Source organism: Hylaeus anthracinus, unplaced genomic scaffold (genome assembly GCF_026225885.1).
Source record: "Hylaeus anthracinus isolate JK02 unplaced genomic scaffold, UHH_iyHylAnth1.0_haploid 12002, whole genome shotgun sequence".
Classification (NCBI taxonomy): Eukaryota; Metazoa; Arthropoda; class Insecta; order Hymenoptera; family Colletidae; genus Hylaeus; species Hylaeus anthracinus.
This window is the reverse complement of record NW_026534349.1, coordinates 15,616,934-15,637,794: the sequence shown is the minus strand read 5'-3', so window position 1 is coordinate 15,637,794 and position 20,861 is coordinate 15,616,934. Positions and strand designations below refer to the sequence as shown.

The following is a 20,861-nucleotide window of genomic DNA, read 5'->3' as shown; positions in this document are numbered from 1 at the left end:
TCCAGGGAACGCAGCTGCTCACCTCAGAGCCACGAAAATCCTAACCGTCAGATTTCCAAATATGGAAATCACCGACGGATCTCCACCAACATTTAGGGGTATATAAACCCACGATTTTCGTTGCTCAGGGGATTAGAACGATAGAGTTACGAAGAGTCACATCTCGTCCATCGTTGCAGAGTGTGCTTTAGTGAGATCGGGCTTCAGTTTCCCTTTCGATTAAGTTAACCTTATAGATCCGCGAAGACGGTTTTCATCTATTACGGCATTTAGAATCACACTCGACCCCCGCATCGCCAGTGCGTTAACACCGTGCAACAATTAGGTAATTAAATTCAACGTTTACTACACACGACCGCGACAACACAACACTGCACATTTGTAACTTAGTATAGTTATTCTGAATATATATATTCTTTTGTGTAAATTCAAAGTTTCCTAAGTCAATTACTAAACCTTCACGATATAACAAGCAATCCTAGCCTGTGTAACGATCTCACAACATAATAACTTTGCCGCTCGAGTTGTTATTCAATTAAATTAATAAGTTGCGAGGCTTTATCCGCGACGCGTAGTATTCATCAACGATACGATTTAAGCTCAGTGTATTCAACCCGAATTCCCTAATTCAACCTATCCTGCGGTTACCCTTTACTGGGAGATACCGATTCCTGCAACTATCTGACTTCACGTCAGAGTCGTCTGCATTGTCTAATCTATCCTCAGCCTTCGGCACCATTGATACACAATAATTTATCGTATTGGTTCAATTCTCAAATCTACCCCACTCGCTGGGCTCACACGCGCGTCGCTATCGCCCTGGCTCGTAACACCCTTGTTAGCGGAAGGCAACGAGAGCTACGCGATGGTTTCTACGCGCCAACCATACGCGCAAACACCAGCTCGTCGCGTGGTGTTGGCACCCTCGGTCGCCCAGCAGGCGTTGGAGGGTAAAATGTGCCTCGGTAGCATTACGCGAGGGCCATGAACGTGTACGACCGACGGTTTCGGCGGCCGTCCCTTTTCGCTCGTCGCGTCCTCCTTCAGCCACGGTTCCTTCTTTTTCGCGCAGGCTGTTTCGCTTTCGCTCGTGGCTTTTTACCTTTCGCCCCCGTCGACGGGTACACGCGCAGGGTGACGCAGTCACGCCATAACCCGGAAGCGACCCTTTCCCTCAGCCGGAGGGGCCCGTCGAGGCTCGTAAAGACAAAAATCGGGACTCTTATCGCTGGATAAATTTATCGCCGTACCTACCGACGAACGTACACGTGGGGAGGAAGGTTACGCGCGCCACCTCCCAAAGATACGAGGCGGGGGAAACTCCCGTGCGCTTTTATATCGTTTACCCGATTGTCCAGGCCGCGGGCTATCGGACACATTCCGTGCTCGCCACTTATATTCCGCCAGACTGCTCTCGTTCACCCACGCGTCTCTCCGCGCACGCTCCGGGAACCCCCGTTTGATAAATTGCCCTCCAGCTTGTCCGTCCGTGCGATTGGAAAAGCGAGCACCGGCTGTGTGCTTTCGTGGCATCTCCGAGACAACTCCATTTTTATGGAGCTTCCATCCTATTACGGCCACCGGCGTGCCGTCGAATTTCGGCCGATTACGCGTAAATAATCATTCCTCGAGTAGACTAGCCTCTGTCCTAAGAATGTCAAGGATGGAAAGAGCGCGATATCGTTCCTTTTCCGATGAACGTCTCGTTACGTTCAAAGAGAAGAAAATTGTTTCAATTGCTCATTATGGAATATGAAAATGGAGTCCGCCGGTGAAGTCAGACGAAGAATGCAAGGAGAATTTAGCTCCTGTTTGAGCATTCAAACGATTCAAGAGGGTCTTCGATGAACATAACGAAGAAGAATGCGGCGAGAATTTCATTACCCGCGCTTAAGCACTTAGATGACTCAGAATTTGTATTCTTAACCGAGATAAAGGAAAAGGACGTGCTGTATTACATGTTATCGTGAACGATTTCGTTTCCTCGCGTCCGAGAGACGCCAGTGACCATCTACATCGAAAGCTATCGAAATGATATTTTATAGAAGGCTGGCATACGTCTGCATATGAATTTGTCTCGAGGGATGAGAGGAGGGGTTGGTCGTAACCGTATAATGAAAACGTTAATGTCGAGCGACGGTTGCGCGGTCGCGTGAAACCCATCCGAACGCGATAATACTCGACGGTCGTTACCTTTCCGTGTCTCCGGCCTCCTTTGGAGGAGCGCTTTAATTCGCGATAAGTACGTAAGGGGGAATTTAGCTCATGGCGTGACGGCAGATACGAGCTAACTGCCTACCTGCTCGGACAGCTGCTATTGGATAAGATAACAACTCCTCGGACGTCCGCCTCGGTTCTCTTTATTCGTGCCGCGATCTGGTTCGACCATCCCGTCGATCGGTCGCGTTTACTCCGAGAAGTCTTTGCCTTCTCTCGTAATACTGTATTCCCCATATTACGATCGATTTCGATCATCTGGAACCGTGATCGAAAGCAATCATTTCTGGGTTACAAGAATTTAGGGTCCATATTGGACAATTACTCCGCGCCATTTCCTCAATTTTTCTATATTTGTGTGAACGTTCGAAACCAGAATGCCAATTACATTTAACAACACGAGCAAACCACCCCATCCGCCCCTATCCGCAACAAAGAACGAAGCAAGAAAAACATGCCGCGACTAAATTGGGCCTCGCTGGTCTCAGCGCAGCGGTTTGTAGCGATTTCCTTCCGAGTAGCTTTTCCCGTTTCTACGTCCTTTCCGAACGATGGGTTTCGGTTCGCGTAATTACACGCTCGACGAGGCTCGGGAGTCGCGTCGCTCGTTACGAGCTGGCCGAGAAAGCAACTTACTTGCGTCGACAGAAGGTTTCGAACGACAAGGGCTTCCGCGTTTATCCGGAAACCGAATAAAAATCGTCGAAAAAAGGGAAATATGCTGACGAGTTCTCTCCTCTTCCGTCGACCGAGTCTTCTCCGCTCGAACTCGCGATCGAGTCGTGTGCTCGAAAGGACCGAGACGTTTCCGGACGAAAAACGGAACTCAATGATGCTCACCCTCCCTCCCCCATCCGCGACGCTCCTCGTCCGCTCGTTGCCGTGTCAATTAATTTCACTTGGCCCAAATCGCGGATAAATCGGTTTTGCGAATCTGAAGCGAGGCGGAACTCAAGGATGACACGCTCGAACGGAACGCTAGAGACGGACAAAACGAATCGCGCGTAGTTATACGCGACACGAGTGTCGTTTAATTGTACGCGAGGTTCTTTTGTTCGGACGAGAAACTACCGTTCATCGTACCAGCTCATTGTCGATTCGCGCAGCCAATGGGAAATCGCGCAGCGCCAGCTGCAAGAGCGACGCTTCGTCTCCTCGCGTCTAACTTAATTTATTTCCGTTGTTTATTAAATATATTTGCATTTGGTTTTAACGCTTTTCCAAGAATTTGGGGGAAAGGTGGAGGAAACTGAAAACGAATACAGTGAGTTTTATTTATAAGGGTGAGAGAAGTCGTATATAACTTGAGGTGTAGACAGTGATAGATTCGTTCTGTATAAAATTCTTGCTTTGCATTCGCATTATGCTTACAATACCTCTCTTCGTAATCCTCTGACACCCCCTTGGGGATGTCAATAGTTTGTTTGATTCTATTACACTCCCCCCCCCCCCCCCCACCCCCGCCCTATAGCTCGGGTACCTCGGGATTGCCAACCCCGTACTGTAGCTAGAATCATAGCTGCAACCCCTAAGGATATAAAATGAAGAGTTTGTAAAATTGTAGGAGCATAAACGAAAAATAGGGCACAGAGATTCGAACCCAGGATCCTCGGATCCACGCTCGACCGCTTTATCTACGCGACCGATCCCGTACTTTAGGTTTCGTGTTGTCGTTTCACTCCTTAATCTTAGGTATGTTAGGCGCGGATATTACAAAACGAATGGTAAAGACCCCGATAGCGAAGAAAATATATTGTTTCGACTCTAAAGATGCATTTGGACGTAAAAAGGAAACCGATTAATCTGTGCGCGTTTTAATTATATCGACGAACACAGTTTTGATTCGCCGCGGTGTGTGGGTGAGTCTCTTCGACGGGAAGGCACTGGTCATCAATTATATTAACGAATACAGTTTGACCGCACCTTGCCGCAATATATTCATTGGTCTCTTCGATGGATACCCACTGATCAATATTTAAATTAACATTTAATTTAACGAGGACGCGGTATGATTGGGCTCAGCCACAAATAATGCAGCAACCTTTCAAATGAATGAACGCGAACCAAGCGTTCTATATTAGCGGAACTTCTTCCGTGGGTTGTCCCCATACACAAATTAATTGCAATCGGGACGAGATTGTACAATTCCCAATTGTTCACTCAAAGTATCGAGCCCCATGAAAACCAGCCATTTTTACATTCATTTTGGATCGTATGATTTGGGAAACTAGCCCTTAGCACTCGAGAGGTGATTCTCAGTCACCACTAGGTTTTCTTTAGGTTTAATTTCATTGGAACTCAAAGTGCCAATAAAATGATTGTCGTTGAGGCAAAGGTGACCTGATTCTCAAATTTCAAATTACAGATCTCATTTTCGAAGTCAATATAATCTTAGCACTCGTGGCAATAAGAATGCTAAATAAGCATCTCGAGTTGCTGGTAGATACCAGAAAAAAAGGCCTCGAGTACAAAAGGCTAGAACTGGTTATTAGCGTTTCGAATAAGTAACATAAAAAGTATCTATTATGAGTGAACAGGTACACCAGTAGTTACCAAAATTGTTGAAGGAAGCTAACAATTTCATATGTTTCTGAAAACTATACACCCGATATATATTTAGGATAACCGTTTTTTTCGTTGGCCTTTTTATGACTGTTAGCTAGCCAGCTAAGTACTAGGAAGTGCAAATTCTGCCATCGCGCCTCGTTACCTGGGCCAGGGTTTCTTAAACTTTTTTCAGTCACGACCCCATTTATGATTCTGATTTTTTTCGCAACCCAAAAAATATAAAATAAAGACATGTAAGTATTTCGTGATGATTTGTTGATTAGGTAACAATATACAGAGTGTCTACGTATAAGTTCGGACATATGCAGGGTGTCAATTCTACAACAAATTTCCAACAAAAAAATACTCGTAAACATTTTCTTCGTGTCGCCTTATTCTCGAGAATTTTCACCTATAATATTTTTTCTGTGTTTTCGATTTGACATTCTTTAAATAGCCATAACTCCACCATATTATAGTGCAAACTTAAAAGTAAGTATACCATTCGAAAGAGCGTTAAATATCCCATCTCTCTGATGCCAAAGCAAAATTTATTACGAAGATTTAATAAGTAAAAAATTAAGTCAAACTTTACATTGTGAAAATTTTTAAAAATTTGACTTTTTCTCTATCCGTTTTCCGGTTTCAAATACATAGTTGTTTGGCGGGCAGTCTTCGGGAAAAATTTCCTCGAAGTCTTAGCTTTTGAAGGGTATTGTCACTAAGAAATTGGACGGTGGTATTTTAGGGAAAAAATGACGTTTAAAATTTTCACAATGTAAAGTTTGACTTAATTTTTCGCTTGTTAAATCTTCGTAATAAATTTTGCTTTGACATCAGAGAGATGGGATATTTAACGCTCTTTCGAATGGTATACTTACTTTTAAGTGTGCACTGTAGTGTGGTGGAGTTATGGCTGTTTAAAGAATGTCAAATCGAAAACACAGAAAAAATATTAAAAGTGAAAATTCTCGAGAATAAGGCGACACGAAGAAAATGTTTACGAGTATTTTTTTGTTGGAAATTTGTTGTAGAATTGACACCCTGCATATGTCCGAACTTATACGTAGACACCTTGTATATTGTTACCTAATCAATAAAGCATCACGAAATACTTACATGTCATTATTTTATATTTTTTGGGTTGCGAAAAAAATCACAATCATAAATGGGGTCGTGATTGAAAACAGTTTAAGAAGCACTGGCCAGGTAACAAGGTGCGATGGTAGAACTTGCACTTCCTAGTACTTAGCTGGCTAGCTAACAGTCATAAAAAGGTCTACGAATAAAACGGTTATCCTAAATATATATCGGATGTACAGTTTTCAGAAACATATGAAATTGTTAGCTTACTTCAACAATTTTGGTAGCTAGTGGTGTACCTGTTCACTCAAAATAGATACGTTCTATGTTACTTATGAAAAGTTATAGTTTTAGAATTTGTTTAAAAACATACAAAAATATGAAATTCAAAATTGGACAAAAAGTTGTAAAATTGTATTTAATATAGTTACAAAAATTATATACCCTATTTTTCATCAATACTGCATTTCTTGCAATAACACAAATAAATGAGTATATTAAATATTTTACATTAAAATCTCGCGACCCCATGTGAGTTCGCGAACCAAAGTTTAAGAAGCCCTGACCTAGAATATCTTTTATACTTTCTTCCACCGTTTGCTTTTTTAAATATATACAATTATTTACGCTATATACGTAACTATTTACGCTATATACGTACTCGGCAAAAATGAGAGTAGTACTCCGTTTTTAGACCACTCCCTTTATACTCAAATGTCGACTTTTTACATGACATAGCACTCGTACAAGAAATTCCCGAATATTTACGTCTGCCAACCGGTCAGAATTACAGTGGTCTCAAGCGTATTCGACAAGCGTATCGGCGTCGTAGCCATGAATTAACGTTGCCTTTGAATACGTTCGAATTAAGAGGGATCCGTGTGGTGGTACACTCGTGCGGCGGACGTTTTCGCCGAGGGGTGAAATCGAGCGTTCCGTGGACGTTAATTCGGTCGGTTCCGACGTCGAAGGATGATTTACCGCGCGGTGGTAGACAGCGTCGCCCGCGACGAAAGGCATGGTCAAGAGAAAAGGGAAGAGGACTCGCGGAACCCGCGTTCGCATAGAAGGCACCGAGTTCGCTAGAGAACCGACTACGAGTGGCTATTCAAAGTCGAACCAGCGTGCAATTAATTCCTGAGCGAGGGGAAACCGAGTCATGGCGGACCGATAGGGCGCACTCGTGACCCGCGTCACGATCGTTCGGCCAAAAGCTGAGTAGTCGGGACTCGAACTCGCTTATCTCGAATAACGACGCCGCGGGCGCTCTAATTCAATGGACGATTCCGCTACGTACACCGGAAGTGACGGTATTGTCGTAGTTCCAGACCGTTTCCAACTGCTCGCGACCGAGCCAGAACGAGACGTCGATTCTCGGCGCGCAGTTATCGATTCGTCGCGAATCGCGATTCATTCGTGAACCGAGTTATCGTCGGTTAACGCGCCAGGCCATCGAGTTCTCTCGATTCTCGAAAACGTCGTCTTCGTCGTGGATCGAGATACGGAATTGTCGAAACAGAGAAACGTAGCGCAGCATCAGGCGCTATGAATGTAAAATCTGTCGTGGATAAAGCTGCACTCTGGCTTTGATATATGTAGTTGAAACTGTAGACCAAATAGCAATGTATTTTTTCAACGAAAGATCTATGGGAATATCGAAGATAATGCAGGTGACGCAAATAAGTACTGGTTTCGGTGCTCGTCAATGGACGGCAAAAAACACGAGTCGCCTGAGCCTCGTCGAAGGAGAAACGGACGAGAGGTAAAATGAAAAGAAAAAAGAGAAAACGATGGGGATTATACATCAAAGGAAGGAGCGTTATGCAGAGCACGCATTGATGACGCTGTGTAGGCCAAAAAAAAAAATTGTTCTCAGCAATTTATTTCACGGTATGCGCATTGCACTTGCACGTGAAATTTAAAAGGTGTTTATAAAGAAGCATCGTTTCAAAGATTTACTGTATGATATTCTTCAGCTTTCCTGGGAATAACATTGATTTAGCAGAGCACGCATTGATGACGCTGTGTAGGCCAAAAGAAAAAATTGTTCTCAGCAATTTATTTCACGGTATGCGCATTGCACTTGCACGTGAAATTTGAAAGGTGTTTTTAAAGAAGCATCGTTTCAAAGATTTACTGTATGATATTCTTCAGCTTTCCTGGGAATAACATTGATTTAGCTACACTTGAATCTCTATTATTGCATAACGTACTTGAGCTATCAGAGAAATAATATCGCAATAATTACACATGATCCTCGTTTAATGCAGAAAATTGGGATGAACATTCCTGCGATAATCGAGGTACCTGTAATAATCGAGTTAACCAATTCGATGAGTAGCAGTGTTACACGGCATGCCCTTCGTTTGTTGCATAGCGATTGTATTATTATCAATTAATTGAATTTGACTTATTTAACCCGGACGATATCTTGTATGAAAAAAGTGTTATACACGAGCGCGAGAGGAGGAACAGAGAGAAGGTAGAATACGCTGCGAAAATTCAGGGAAAAAGAGCCATCATTTTTAATTATTTTATGCCAATCAACCGCTGAGTGTGCCGTATTCATTTCTATTAAAAAAAAAGGATTAGCACAAAAACCAAGTTTTAGCGAAACATTGTAAAAGCGTAACGTGAAACGTTGTTTCAACCGACCGTTATAATTACAGAAACTCATGCATACGAACACAACCAGCAAACTCCGACGTACAAAAGGATAAACTCAACTTTAGGTACCAGGACGTTCACAAATTCTAGCTTGATCTAGACAGAAGCGAGGAAAAGAAAAAATTGAACAAATTAATTGGGCGTTTTGCTGTGGTTGTAACCATTGGATAGAAGTACAATTATCCATTATGTACTTGCGAGAGCAGTAGTAAAGAGTTACCGATGAGTTTTGCGATGAAAGTCAATGAATGAAGCTACGAATTATGAATATATTGGAGGAAATACACTCTCGCCATTCAATAAAATTAAATTGCGGGAAGAGACAGAGCATCGGATACTAAGATTCGAATAATCGATTTTCCTTATAGTAGAGTTTACGAGACCTCTGCAAGTCCCAAGAAGAAGAACCTAATTTCTCATCATTGTCTTTTTAACACACGGATAAAAGAAATAAGAAGACTATCGTTTCGAACCCATCTTCTCGTGATCCTGTGCTCAGACCAACGTGTTCGACATTCGAGAAACTTATCAATTATTTCGCTCCCCCTTCCCAATTACGTTCGTCTCGAGTGTCACGTGGACTCGAAGTCGATCTTCATTAGGCGAATTCATGGAAACTCGTCCCACCGATACAGCAGGGGACAGAGATGCAAATCGATACGCACCTGGTCGCGTCCCAATCCGAGCACGACCGATGGCACCTTTGGAACGAGTCGCGAGTCTCTCTGCAACCTCGAAACGCGCCAAACGTCACAACGTTTGCCCTGCGTATTAAAAATGCGATAACGTGCCCGACGTGGTGGCCGGAATTTTGATTAAAGAGTCCTCGCACGTTTGCGTAATTTGAGCGCCCCGACACCGACTCACCCGACATTCCCGAGTCCATTAAGATCGTAGCCGGGGTAATTAGAAGGACAATGCATCGTGGCTCGTGAGTGGCGGATTAAACGGTACAGCCCTAGGAGAGATTAACCGCGGAGAACGGTCCGTTCTTTTCTGGGAGGGTAACTTAGAAGCTGTCCACGTACGCGAAACGTCCGAGACACAAAGGACAAAAGTCACCGACGTTAAATTGCCCTCGAGGAAAGCGCGATACGGTGCTTCGTGGCGCGGTATCGGCTCCCTCGGATGTCGTGAACGAAGATTTAGAACCGTATTGTGAGTATTTAGAGCCGACACAGAGACGATGGACCGCCCTTGTCACTTCCTTAAATAGTATCAACAACAGTAATTAAAATAAAACACAATGTTAATTATTCAGGATTTCTGTCTTAAACAAGTAGGTAGAATATCCTAAAATCATACCATAGTCACTCATTGTACGAGTGAGATATAATCAATCTGTGCTTATTATAAACAGCACGTAAAAGATCGCAGCTAATTTGTTCAAATTGCTCGCTGCGTAATTAATGATTCCACTGCGCTGTTGCTGTTAATGTAATTAGTAATTACACGTTAAATTATATCGATCATCCGGGTCTCGCGGTGGTTACTACGTATAGAGCCAGGACCATATCCAAGCCGACCTCACTTTGTACAGAATTTTAATACCTGTTGCCCGCATTCCCTGAAAATATATTCACAAAGCGAGCACACGATTCGATCACCGTAGAATCCGAGTAACAAAAGGAATTTTAAGGGGAACCTGCATGGAAAAAGCTGCAAGTTCGTTCCGTGCCATGTGTTTCCCGCGAATCAAATGGGAACGCGCAAATCGCGAACTTTGCCTATTCGAAATTCTAATGCATACCACAGGGTGACTTTAACCGTTTGCACTCGAGAGGTGACTCTCAGTCACCATTAGGTTTCACGCAGCAAATCTGCGATACCTAATGTTTCTTTAGGTTTCATTTCTTTGGAGCTCGAAGTGTCGATAAAATGATTGTCGGCGAGGTAAAGGTGACCTTATTCTCAAATCTACAAGATAGTTTAGAATTTATGGCAATAGAATGCTAAGAAATATCTCGAGGTGCTCGCAGATATCAGAAAAAAGGCCTAGAAAGAGTTAATATGTTTCAAAGAACCATTCTTGAGATTTTGGCAAAAGCTAGACAATCACTGAAACCTCGACTGGCTATTAAACAGAAAAAGGTAAACAATTACTGGAGATTAGCTCGTTATCGAATGTGGAAGTTCTACAGCCAACCAACGGTTGGAACGACATTCAGTGCTAGAACAAACGAGGGTATACACTTGCTAACGACTGAATGGAATCCCTGAAACCTGCACATTCGGATGCCAGGTCGAGCGAGAACTCGCAAGAAAGCGGAGATCCAGGAATAAACGAGGGAACGTCAAATACACGGGACTTGGCGCCTTCTCGAGTAAAAAGTCCGAACGACAAGCGAGGTAGTGCCACGTGATACGGGTAGACTCGCTCCTCGTAGGCGTGCCGTCCGAGTGCAAGGCAGTCGCATCGAAATCACGCCGAGCACGTACGAAAAATTGTGTCCCTCCGAGGGAATAATTCAACCAAACTCGCCTGCCACTTTCTGCCCGGTCTGGCGTAATGGTGCATTACGGATGGTATATTTTACGATCCGGAGGAAAGCTCGACCCTCGGTGGAATATCCACGCATACCGTCGACGACGACGTCGACGACGGTGTCGTAAAATATCGCGCTGGCTTAATTAAACGCGAACCACTTTGAGCGGAGCGAATCGCAAGCTCGACCGCGCGCGCGCTCGCGCATACAGCCGACGTTTCGCGTTTTGCAAGTATCGCGATGCTCGACGGGATCGATTGGAAATCGTTTATCCTGTTTCTTTATTCGTCTCTCCGCTTCCCTTTATTTTTTTCTACGCGGAGGAATCATCGAGTTTTCGTCGGGCGAAAAAGTGGACGAGAACGGGCAGCGGTCAACTCGGATAATTGCATCACGCCGCGTTTTTCATGGTTAGCGGCGCGCGGCGTTGACCTAGAAGGGAGGAACACCCGCGGAAAGGAAAGGAGGAAGAAAAGGAGAACGGCTACAAAGGACGGCACAATGGAGTTTGCGGACCATTGTTTGAACATCTAGTACGATCCATCGACTCGCGCCCTTCGCCCTCCACTCTCGGTCGCCCGATCGAATCACAACTTTCCAAGCTTTTCTTCCCACGTTCAGGAGGGAGAGGTTAAGGGACTCGAGTCGACTCGAAGGTCGTCGCGAGATTTTATCGTCGAAATATCCCGAGGGCCGACGTTGTACGTTCGAAGTGCCGTTGTTTTAATGCCTCCATTGTGTCGTTCTCAGTGGGTCAAGCGTTATGAACCGTATCCTCAACGAATAGAGGCTTCCCGCGACGGAAATGCATCGGACGCTGCGGTTTTCCCAGTCGGACGTCCCAATCTTCTCTGCTACTACCCGCTTCCCATTTACGGAAAAATTGCCCGGAGCAAAGCAGCTTACGATCATCTCTGAAAATTTGTTTCTTCCTTCTGTTGCAGTTGCCGGTCTGAAGCTGATTCGCATAAACGTACCGCCGTACACCCTCAGAGGCAAGAGCGCGCTCCTCGAGTGCAGGTAAGGGTACGTTGGACGCGCTGCAACCTCGTCGACGAGCAATGCCGTCGAAAGGTCCAAGGGTTCCTCCGCCGGGAGTCCGTCCGCGTCTCGCTTCATCGATCGATCGATCCGTTCCGTGGATCTATCGAGGGCACGACGAGCTCGCGTGGAACGCATCGCGTGGCCGAAATCGTCGTTGCCGTATTCCCAGCGGACCACCGAAGGGAATACGTCATCATTCGCCATTTCGGTTGGGGACATTTGTAACTCTGAATTTACTGACCCCAGTCGTGGTCAATAACACTCGTTCCGTGATAATCAGATCGATAAATTCGCTCGACAGTGGGAGGTAATCGAAGACGGTGCAAAATGGCGACGAATAACTTGGTGGATCGTTCTCGCTTATCTCTGAAGAACGATGTCCGTACTTATTTTAATCAAAGTATCGTCATTTATAGATATTGTTAATTAACAATACGCGATCACAAAATAATACTTTTAAATTCGAATTTTGCATCACATATCGATACAAAAACAAACGGTTCGGCTCAACGTTTCTGAACGCCGCTGGCATTAGGAGTGTGCGAGATCCGGGTCGGGTCGGGAAGATCCCGAAAACGTCTATGATTCCCGACATTTTAGGTTTCTCTATTTTAAGTTTACTAAGCAATGTATACAAGGTCTGTCAACTTAGCTACATGATCATGAAGCTCGAAGAACACAAAAATATTTGGATTGCTGAGCTTTTCAAGAATAACAACACTTTCGGGAATCCCGCACACCCCTAGCTGCTACACATCGTCAAAATCGCGAAACGTCTTGATTTCGAATAAGGACCAGAATCTTTTTATACGTTTCAGAACCATTTGATCTTTTTATACGTTTACGGGGTTATACAGCGCAAACACCATCTGAAACTCGCTACTTTTGGCTGTTACACCCTTCCACGTGTCCTCCAGTCCAAGCTTTTAAACCCACTAAAGAAAACGTCTTCCAGCATTTCTCTACACAACCGGTTGTTGACTGTAGCAACAGCTTCTTTGACGCTAAGAAATACGGTCCAGGTAATTACATCCTTCGCGAGAATGTCGCGCAGTGACTCTTCGGGTCCGTTAAATCTTCCGCGAGTATTTTTCATTCAAATCGTCAATCATGCTGGCGGGTACTGCCAGGAGTTGTTGGGGGTCTCTTGCCTCTAGCTGATGCATCTTTGGGATCGTGTGTAGAAAAGCATGCAAAAAACCAGCAAGTGCAAACGGTCCCAGTGGTTCCAAGCGGAAGCCAAGCGGAGCCATGTCGATAGTGGAGCACCGCAACGAAAGAGACGCGATATTTCTCTTTTATTTACAGTTGAGAAGGAAGCCAGGCGAGAAGAACTCGTAAAGACATCGATAAGACGCTAGCCAATAACGTATCGAGTTTACGCTGAGCGTCCAAGCAGTACGGTAAATAAAATTAAAAATAAGACGAGGAAGAGGATGGATCGTCAATCCCCTCCAAGCAAGGAATCTCGATATCCTCTCCTCGCGCTTTATTTATTTATCACTCGCAATATCGTGGTCCGCGACTCGAGCAGAAGAGCTTCTTCTTATTCCTCTATACTCCCTGGTTAAGAGAGCTGCTTTTCGGGACTTCTCTCCTTTGAGCTCGACAGTGTTCTTTCGTTCGAAGCGAGCTCAGGAGGATTTTCGTTATCAATTTGTTTGATACCTCGACGTTGCGGCGTTAATTATCCATGAACGTGTTGCTCCTTTTGGATGCTGTAGAATATTTGTACCCTGTGTGTTGACCAAAGGATAGTCTCTCTTCAAAGGACCCATCCGCCTCGGAAAAACTTATTTACACGAGACTTCCTACTAACAGAACGGCCGACTAATCAATCCAAATTGTTCCCAGTCCCGATACGCCCCAATTACCCAGAATCACCTGCGCCCCCAGTTGTCGTTTCCTTGGAACATCGCTTCCCCCGCAACCTAACCAGGTATAGAGAGGCCTAAACACGTCGCGGATTACAGATTTTGCTGCGCGCTTCTCAGGGATACGGAGCACCCTCTAGAACCCCAACGGTCGACCTTATTTTCTTCGTGAAAACTCGTTCAACCCGTGCGCCACTAATTAGAATGCATATTCCGGCTAGCCGTAATTGTAGGACGCGCGACGGTATGCCATAATTTCATTACGTTTTAATTAACATGGTCGTGTGCAACTTAAGTATCCGCGAAATCCCCTCGAGGGATGGGTAGCGTGGTTCTCTGACCGTGGACGTCGGCGGGACGCTCTGGATTTCTCGCTTTCCACGGCTGGATGGTCGATTCGAGGCTTCGATCTAGGTCCGTCGATACAGATTCCGTGACACCCGTCGTTTCCGACCGGAAGAAACTTCGATTCGACGCTAACTGGGCTTGTAATTACCGGCCAGACGACGAAGACCCGCACGGGGGTGGAACAGGGTCAGGAACGAGGTCCGACTAGGGATTTCGTTTCGAGACGCGCGCGCCAAGGGGAAGGACGATTCCAGCGAGTTAATTTGGACGATCGTCGACAACCTTCGCGAGCAGAGTCTTCGGGGCTCGAGGCGATGATAAAGGTCGAGGAGGTGAGGCGGGAGGGATCGTGGGAACGGCGGCTTATCCATCTAAGAACTTCCTCTCGAATTTGCACCGCTTTGTCGTGCGAACATACTGTCGCAAGGAGTGGACAGCGATCGAAAATTGGAAACGTTGGTTATCGATATGCGAAGTACAGGTAGAGGATTTTCTATTGGAAGACGGGTCATATTTAATGGTACTGAATTAACAGTCGTGAGAACGAACCTTTAGGGGAAATGCCGGGACTCGAATCGGGCACGGTGTTCGATCGTTCGACCCGTTCTAACCTAGACGACGAGTTATTGGATTACAAAGTTGGCAAGTAAAATTCAACAGCCATGTCAGCTCGGGTCGGGTTGGGTCGATGCATCTTCGACACAGTGTGCTCGCGAATCAACTGTACGATGCTTTGACACTCGATAGTTCAGGTACGAACGACAACGAGGTGTACAGGGTTTCATTTAAAGTTTGATTTACTTCTTTATTTAATTTCATTGAGAAGTAAGCCACTTATATACGGTGAATATTATGAGTGGGACCGCGGATTATATTTATATGCAAATTTGTATTTATACGCAGAGCGCATGCAAATACGCAAGATATATGCAAACTGTACAGACGTCATCATCATTGTTATTATCACGTCTGAATATTACATCTATTCTGTACGCATATTACATGATACGAAATGAATGAATACAAGCCGAAGAACGAGGAATAATCAATACTACATTTTTCATTGTCTCGAAGCAGTAATTGAATGTACAAATAGCAAACAGATGTCTCGCTTTGAATTGAGATTAATCAAATATATCCGTTATCGAGTAAGAAAACTGTCGATATTATTGTCATTCGCAGTTATTTACTCATAAAAATTAAGCAAACGAAGCGAACAGCAGAGACTGTCCGAATAAAATTGTACCTATTTCGAGTCGAGACATCGGAGGTTTCATTCGGTGCAAGATTAATCATAAATATTCACGTTGGATACTTTCAATAAAGTTCAGTTATTTTTATTACTCGAGAATCAAATGGTTGATGCATATTCCTGGTACGGCGGGATAAGACCATTATATACAGTGGCTTCAGTGTTACCGGATGAGTATAATCCCTAGATGCGCGTGACAAGAATCCGAGTGATTGGACGGCAGAATTAGATACGTGAGAAATGTGTTCGACAAAAGTTAAATTCCAATAGAAAATAAACCCCGAGTCGCGGATCCAATATACGACTACCGTTGTTGAAGTATCGACTCTATGCGAAAAAAAAAAAAACTAGACGACCCGTTCCGCGACATTGACACGTTTCAGGAATAATAAAATAATTTGTATAAACTACTGATTCTCCCTCGATCTATTTTGCCCCACGAGTCCAAGAACATTTTCTCTTTCTCCTTTCCAGGGACCACATTCTCGCCTGTTCTCGAGCGATTCGTTGACCCAGCTATAGTCATGGAAACGATGGGAACGCGATCGCGTATCCTCGATCCATCGACGCAACGAGCAAAGTAACTCGAAACCGTTCTTTCGATTTTCACGTATCGTTCGCTCAAAGCGGCTGTATGCTTTCCACGTAACGTCGTAAACGAGATGCTGAAGAGTGCGCGAAGCTTCGGCAAATTGGAGTGTGCGCATTTTCGCGATATCTCGAGAAATCGCATGGAAAGGAGAGCAATTCGCCTTTTCTGCCAACCTTCGATCAGGAACACAGTTGCTACCACGTTTCCTTTCGTCGATCGTAGGTGTACATTTTCTATCGGTTCAACGATGACGAGCAGAAATTTTAACCTCAGTTTTGAGCCAGTTAAAAAGCTCTACAATACGCTTGTATTGGGAGCCGATGTATTCTGAGCGGTGTCGCACAGGCAGCCAGTGCAAACCAGGTATTAGAATACCTAATGCAGAAGCCGCAAGTTCCCATCACGTTTGTGATTATCGACTTAATGTTCCCAAAAAAATGTCTATAATCCACCCGTTCGTTCCGTTTTCTTTCGCCTAATCTGTACCTCTTTCCAGAGCAAAGGGAAAGAGTTCGACGACGAGGGGTGGCACGCGTCAAGGGTTCTTTGATATTAGGCGACAGTCGAACGTCGGTTCGCAGCCAAGTGACAGGATCGTTCCCCGACGTAGGTATAAATTGCAAATTAGTTTACCGTTCTCGGCGAACTCCAGCTCGTTGGTTTATCCGTCGCGCCGGGCTGCCTTGCGTCTATCCTCCTCTGCGACCCGTTTCGTCGTGCGCTCGTCGACGCGTACGCCCCACTCTCCCTTCGTCGCTCTAATTTCACCATGGAAATTCCGGCAAATTTTACGGCGACAGAAATCGACCGGATTCGTTCGAGCGCGAGTAACGCGACGTCCTCGCTCAACGGGATCTTCGACTCGGGAGCAAAGTCCGACCGAGAACAGCTTCTCAAAGCGACGTACTTCGTTTTCTATAGTACAGCAATGTTCAGACGTACTCCTTCCGTCTCGTAACTTTTCCCGTCAACAGTCGCACACTCGGTTGCAAATTCTCGGGATATCCATTCTTGTCGTCCCTCGCGAAACTCGCGCCACGAGGACTCGCTTTCTTGGATCTTCGACAAGGCCTTCGATGAAGAAGGCGAAATTGCGCCCCGTCGAATTCTCTCGTCACAGAAGGATGGCCGTCACTCGCGCTATTCGACCAAACCTATCGTTGCGTCGAACAATGCAACGCGAGCTGATAAAGCGTTGTTCCCTTTTCGTTGCGACTGCGACTGCCATATACGACAGAGGATAACTAGTCCAACTAAAGGAGGCAACCCTGGTATCTAAATTAAAAGGTTAGTTACTAGCTTATATTCTTGGATCTGAAGATATTCGAGGCTTAAACCACCATCTTAGAATTTGTGGAAAGCGTGATGTTGTCGAATGCCAGTGATTGTCTCTTGAAGGCGGAAACGAATTAATGTGGCCGACCGTGCAAGTCTACGTGACGTTGCAGGCGTACTCAACGAATCGAAGCGAAACGTTTTCGCTGTGGCGTTTACGACGGGGAACGTCGAGAAAGGGAAGCGAACGTGGGACACCTAGCGAGAATATAGAACACGGGGCGCAACGGATGAGAGAAAATTGCGAGGATCTACCGGAAGGAAAAGCTGGAAAATCCGCCGCAAAGGGGAAAGAAAATGGGAAGGCGGTGCAGCGTGAGGGGCAGAGAGGGGGGTCTGGAGGGAAGTCGAGTGGGGAGTTCCCGCAGGACACGACCCAACAAATGAGCCGGAGGATGCAAATCAATCCCACGACGCAGCCCTCCAAATTGTGTACCTACGCTCGAATGCGGCAATCCCTTTTCCAGTAGCTGCAGCTGGGAACTAGGGAGCTACGGTGACGGCAGCGGTGGCGGTGCCAGTATCCTCGCCATCGAGCCAACCCCCACTGATGCAACCTCCCCAGCCTGGCTACGTCGATGCAACGAGGCGACGATGCGACTGTATCGCTTCGCAATGCTGCCGCGATCATGCGATACCGTGAAGCAACATCTCACGATAAACGTGCCACGAACGCCCTCGATCTATGCTACACTCGTGCGCCTACTCTACTAGAAAGGCGCTAGGAAACCTCGAATCTTCTCAGCTTTTCGCTACAGGTGTACAGCGTCGTTCGCTATAAATACACGCGGTTGAAACCGAGACCCGTGAATTTAGGTGACGAAACGGAGGATCGAGGGGATGCTTGGTTACGACGCGACGAGCGTTTAATTGAATCGTTACCACGCCTGCGAGACGAGTAATCTAGGCCATTCGTTTGCTTACCTCTCAGGGTGATGATACACCTGAGATGGATTTCGGCTGGTTTGATCGTAGCAATTAAAATTGACGGCACGTGTTAACACTGGCTGACGTCGCTACTTTTATGCGTGAGATCGTAAGAAATGCTTACAGTTATACAGTGATTCTTTTATGTGTTCCATGGGCCAATACCTAGACTAGATCCTGAATCCTCAATACCTGACCCCACTCGAAGGTGATGGGTTTGTAAAAGGACAAACGGGCGCCTAATAACTGATTGTTAGTACCAGTGACCACTGGCGGGGGTTCTTTCTTCAACGAACCCTCTATTGGCCGACCAAGAAAGAATATGGAAAAACCAGACCTCGCCAATTTTACATTTCCCCGAGGCAAGTACTTGGAGTTCGCGTTTAAACTCTGGTCTTAAGCAATTGTAAAGACTCTTTCTCTTGGGTCCAGTTGGTGCTGGATTTGTTTTATTTCTGCTAAAGTCTATTCCCATCGACGACACCTTTTTATGGATCCTTGCCTGTTCGGTTTAATCTGAGAAAGGAGCAATGATCCAGTCTCGCTTGATTTTTGCCTTTCGCTTCTGTGCGTAATCTAGCGGGCCGGTAGGACGTAAACACCGATCGAAACCATAGACGTATGAAAATATAGACGGAGCCTTTGTACGAGGGACAACTGAAAATCGCGGCAAGGGGGAACGTATCCGACTTCGACTATTTTCGTAATCGCTCGGGTATGTACGGCTTTTCATAGTCGCATATTACAATCAGTAATCCTCAATCTGTTTTTTCTAAAAATTAAAACTAATATTAACTATTTCCTAACACTATTTTGGTAAAAGATGATAAAAAATACTGTAGTATTTTTATTATTATGCACATACAAAAATATATTAAATAACCAAAATAGTGTTACAGAATGGTTAATATTAGTTTCAATTTGTAGAAAAAACAGATTGAGGATAACTGATTATCAGTTACCCCTCGTATAAAGGCTCGGTCTATACTTTCATATGTCTATAATCGAAATCTATGGGAGTACAACAGCAGAGTCATAGTTACTCCCGTCGTTTACCCGCGCAGTCAAAGTTATACAGTCGGATGTCTACCTCTACGTGATCTCAGGCTGCAGATCGGAAAAAGGAATGCTAATGCCCGAGGCTGTTTAATGCCGCGGAGTGGACGGAGCGGTTGACCGGCAGCCAGGACTACCCAAGATCGTCAAGAGTTCGAATCCCACCGCTCGTGCACCTAGCACTCTGTTTGCCAAGTTCGTTATCGGCGCCAGTCACCGCGAACAAGGACGCGCATTTCGTGACGCCTCGGCGATACCTGGAAAGCTTCGCGCAGCACGATCGAGGAAGTCTACTCAAACGTAATTTAACGAGTTGAAACGGGAGGCGCAAGGACCCAAGCGGAAGATCCAGAAAGACGATTACACCGGGGACACGGAGTTTGCACGACTACAGAGGAGCGTACCATCGAAGAGGATCGATCGTGCCATCTACGTCGCGGATGAAACTTAATTGCAGGCAAATGGGATCTCAGCTCGACTCGCGACTTGCCAGAAATAGAGGTGAAAATTGGTCTTATGAAAAATCCTTGTTTTGAAAATCGTTCTCGTTTTTCGGAAAGCTTTTGGACTATTTTCAAACTTGACTGGCGATACAAGCGAGTAGAGGGTGATTCTAAATTTCATCGAAAATGTAGAATAAAATTTTTTTCATACGACGCTCTATTTTCGAAAAGAATAAGTTTGAAAACTTGTCGAGTACACTTGATTATTGTACTTAATTATTGGAAAATGTTCCTCTTATAATTTGAAATAGTTTAATTTTTCAACAAGATGGAACACCATCACACTATAGTAGAGAAGTAAGATGCCATTTAAATGAATTATCACGATCTTGGAACCTTCCACCTTTAGATTTTTATTTGTGGTGTTTGTTAGGTCTATCGTGTAACAAATTGTTACGGCGTTTGAACAATTAAAATTGCACAACGACAAATTAGATAACGATCGATGCAATTTAACAAGGAGAGCACAGTTACTTCGACGAATTTTCAAACTTATTTTTCACGAAAATAAAGCCTCGTATGAAAACACTTTATTCCAAATTTTCAATTCAATTTTTTACCAAGAATCACCCCCTACTCGCTTGTACTACCAGTTACGCGACATCCTGTAGAAGTACTCCGAATAGATAATTCCCGATTCTTTTAGCTGAATTTTCAAGCTCCAAACTGACAAATATCCTGACCCATTTCCTTACATTTTTCTCTCATTCCGGAAACATTTGCTTACAAGCTCCCTCGAGAATTTCTCGATTGCCTCTTTTCCATCGAAAGTTTTGCGAGTTTTACACGAAAAATCCTACTTTTGTCCTCGAGCACCATTGAAGGGACGCACGTGTATGCAAGCATGGCGTTCGACGCCCCTCACGAAGGAATCGTCTGGCCTCGTTCGCGTGACAGTCCTCCAATGAAGGAAACTACGTACAATTACGG

General features: G+C 45.0%; 1 protein-coding gene across 3 annotated transcripts in view; it reads left to right on the top strand.

The window, feature by feature from the left end:
- Nucleotides 1–20,861, top strand: part of LOC128892553 (basal cell adhesion molecule-like) — a 98,149-nt gene that overhangs the window by 33,653 nt on the left and 43,635 nt on the right. For all 3 annotated transcript variants that reach the window (XM_054153082.1, XM_054153083.1, XM_054153084.1), the window contains exon 3: nt 11,945–12,020. In XM_054153082.1, coding sequence (XP_054009057.1) covers nt 11,945–12,020 — 76 coding nt within the window. The remainder of the gene's footprint in view (nt 1–11,944; nt 12,021–20,861) is intronic.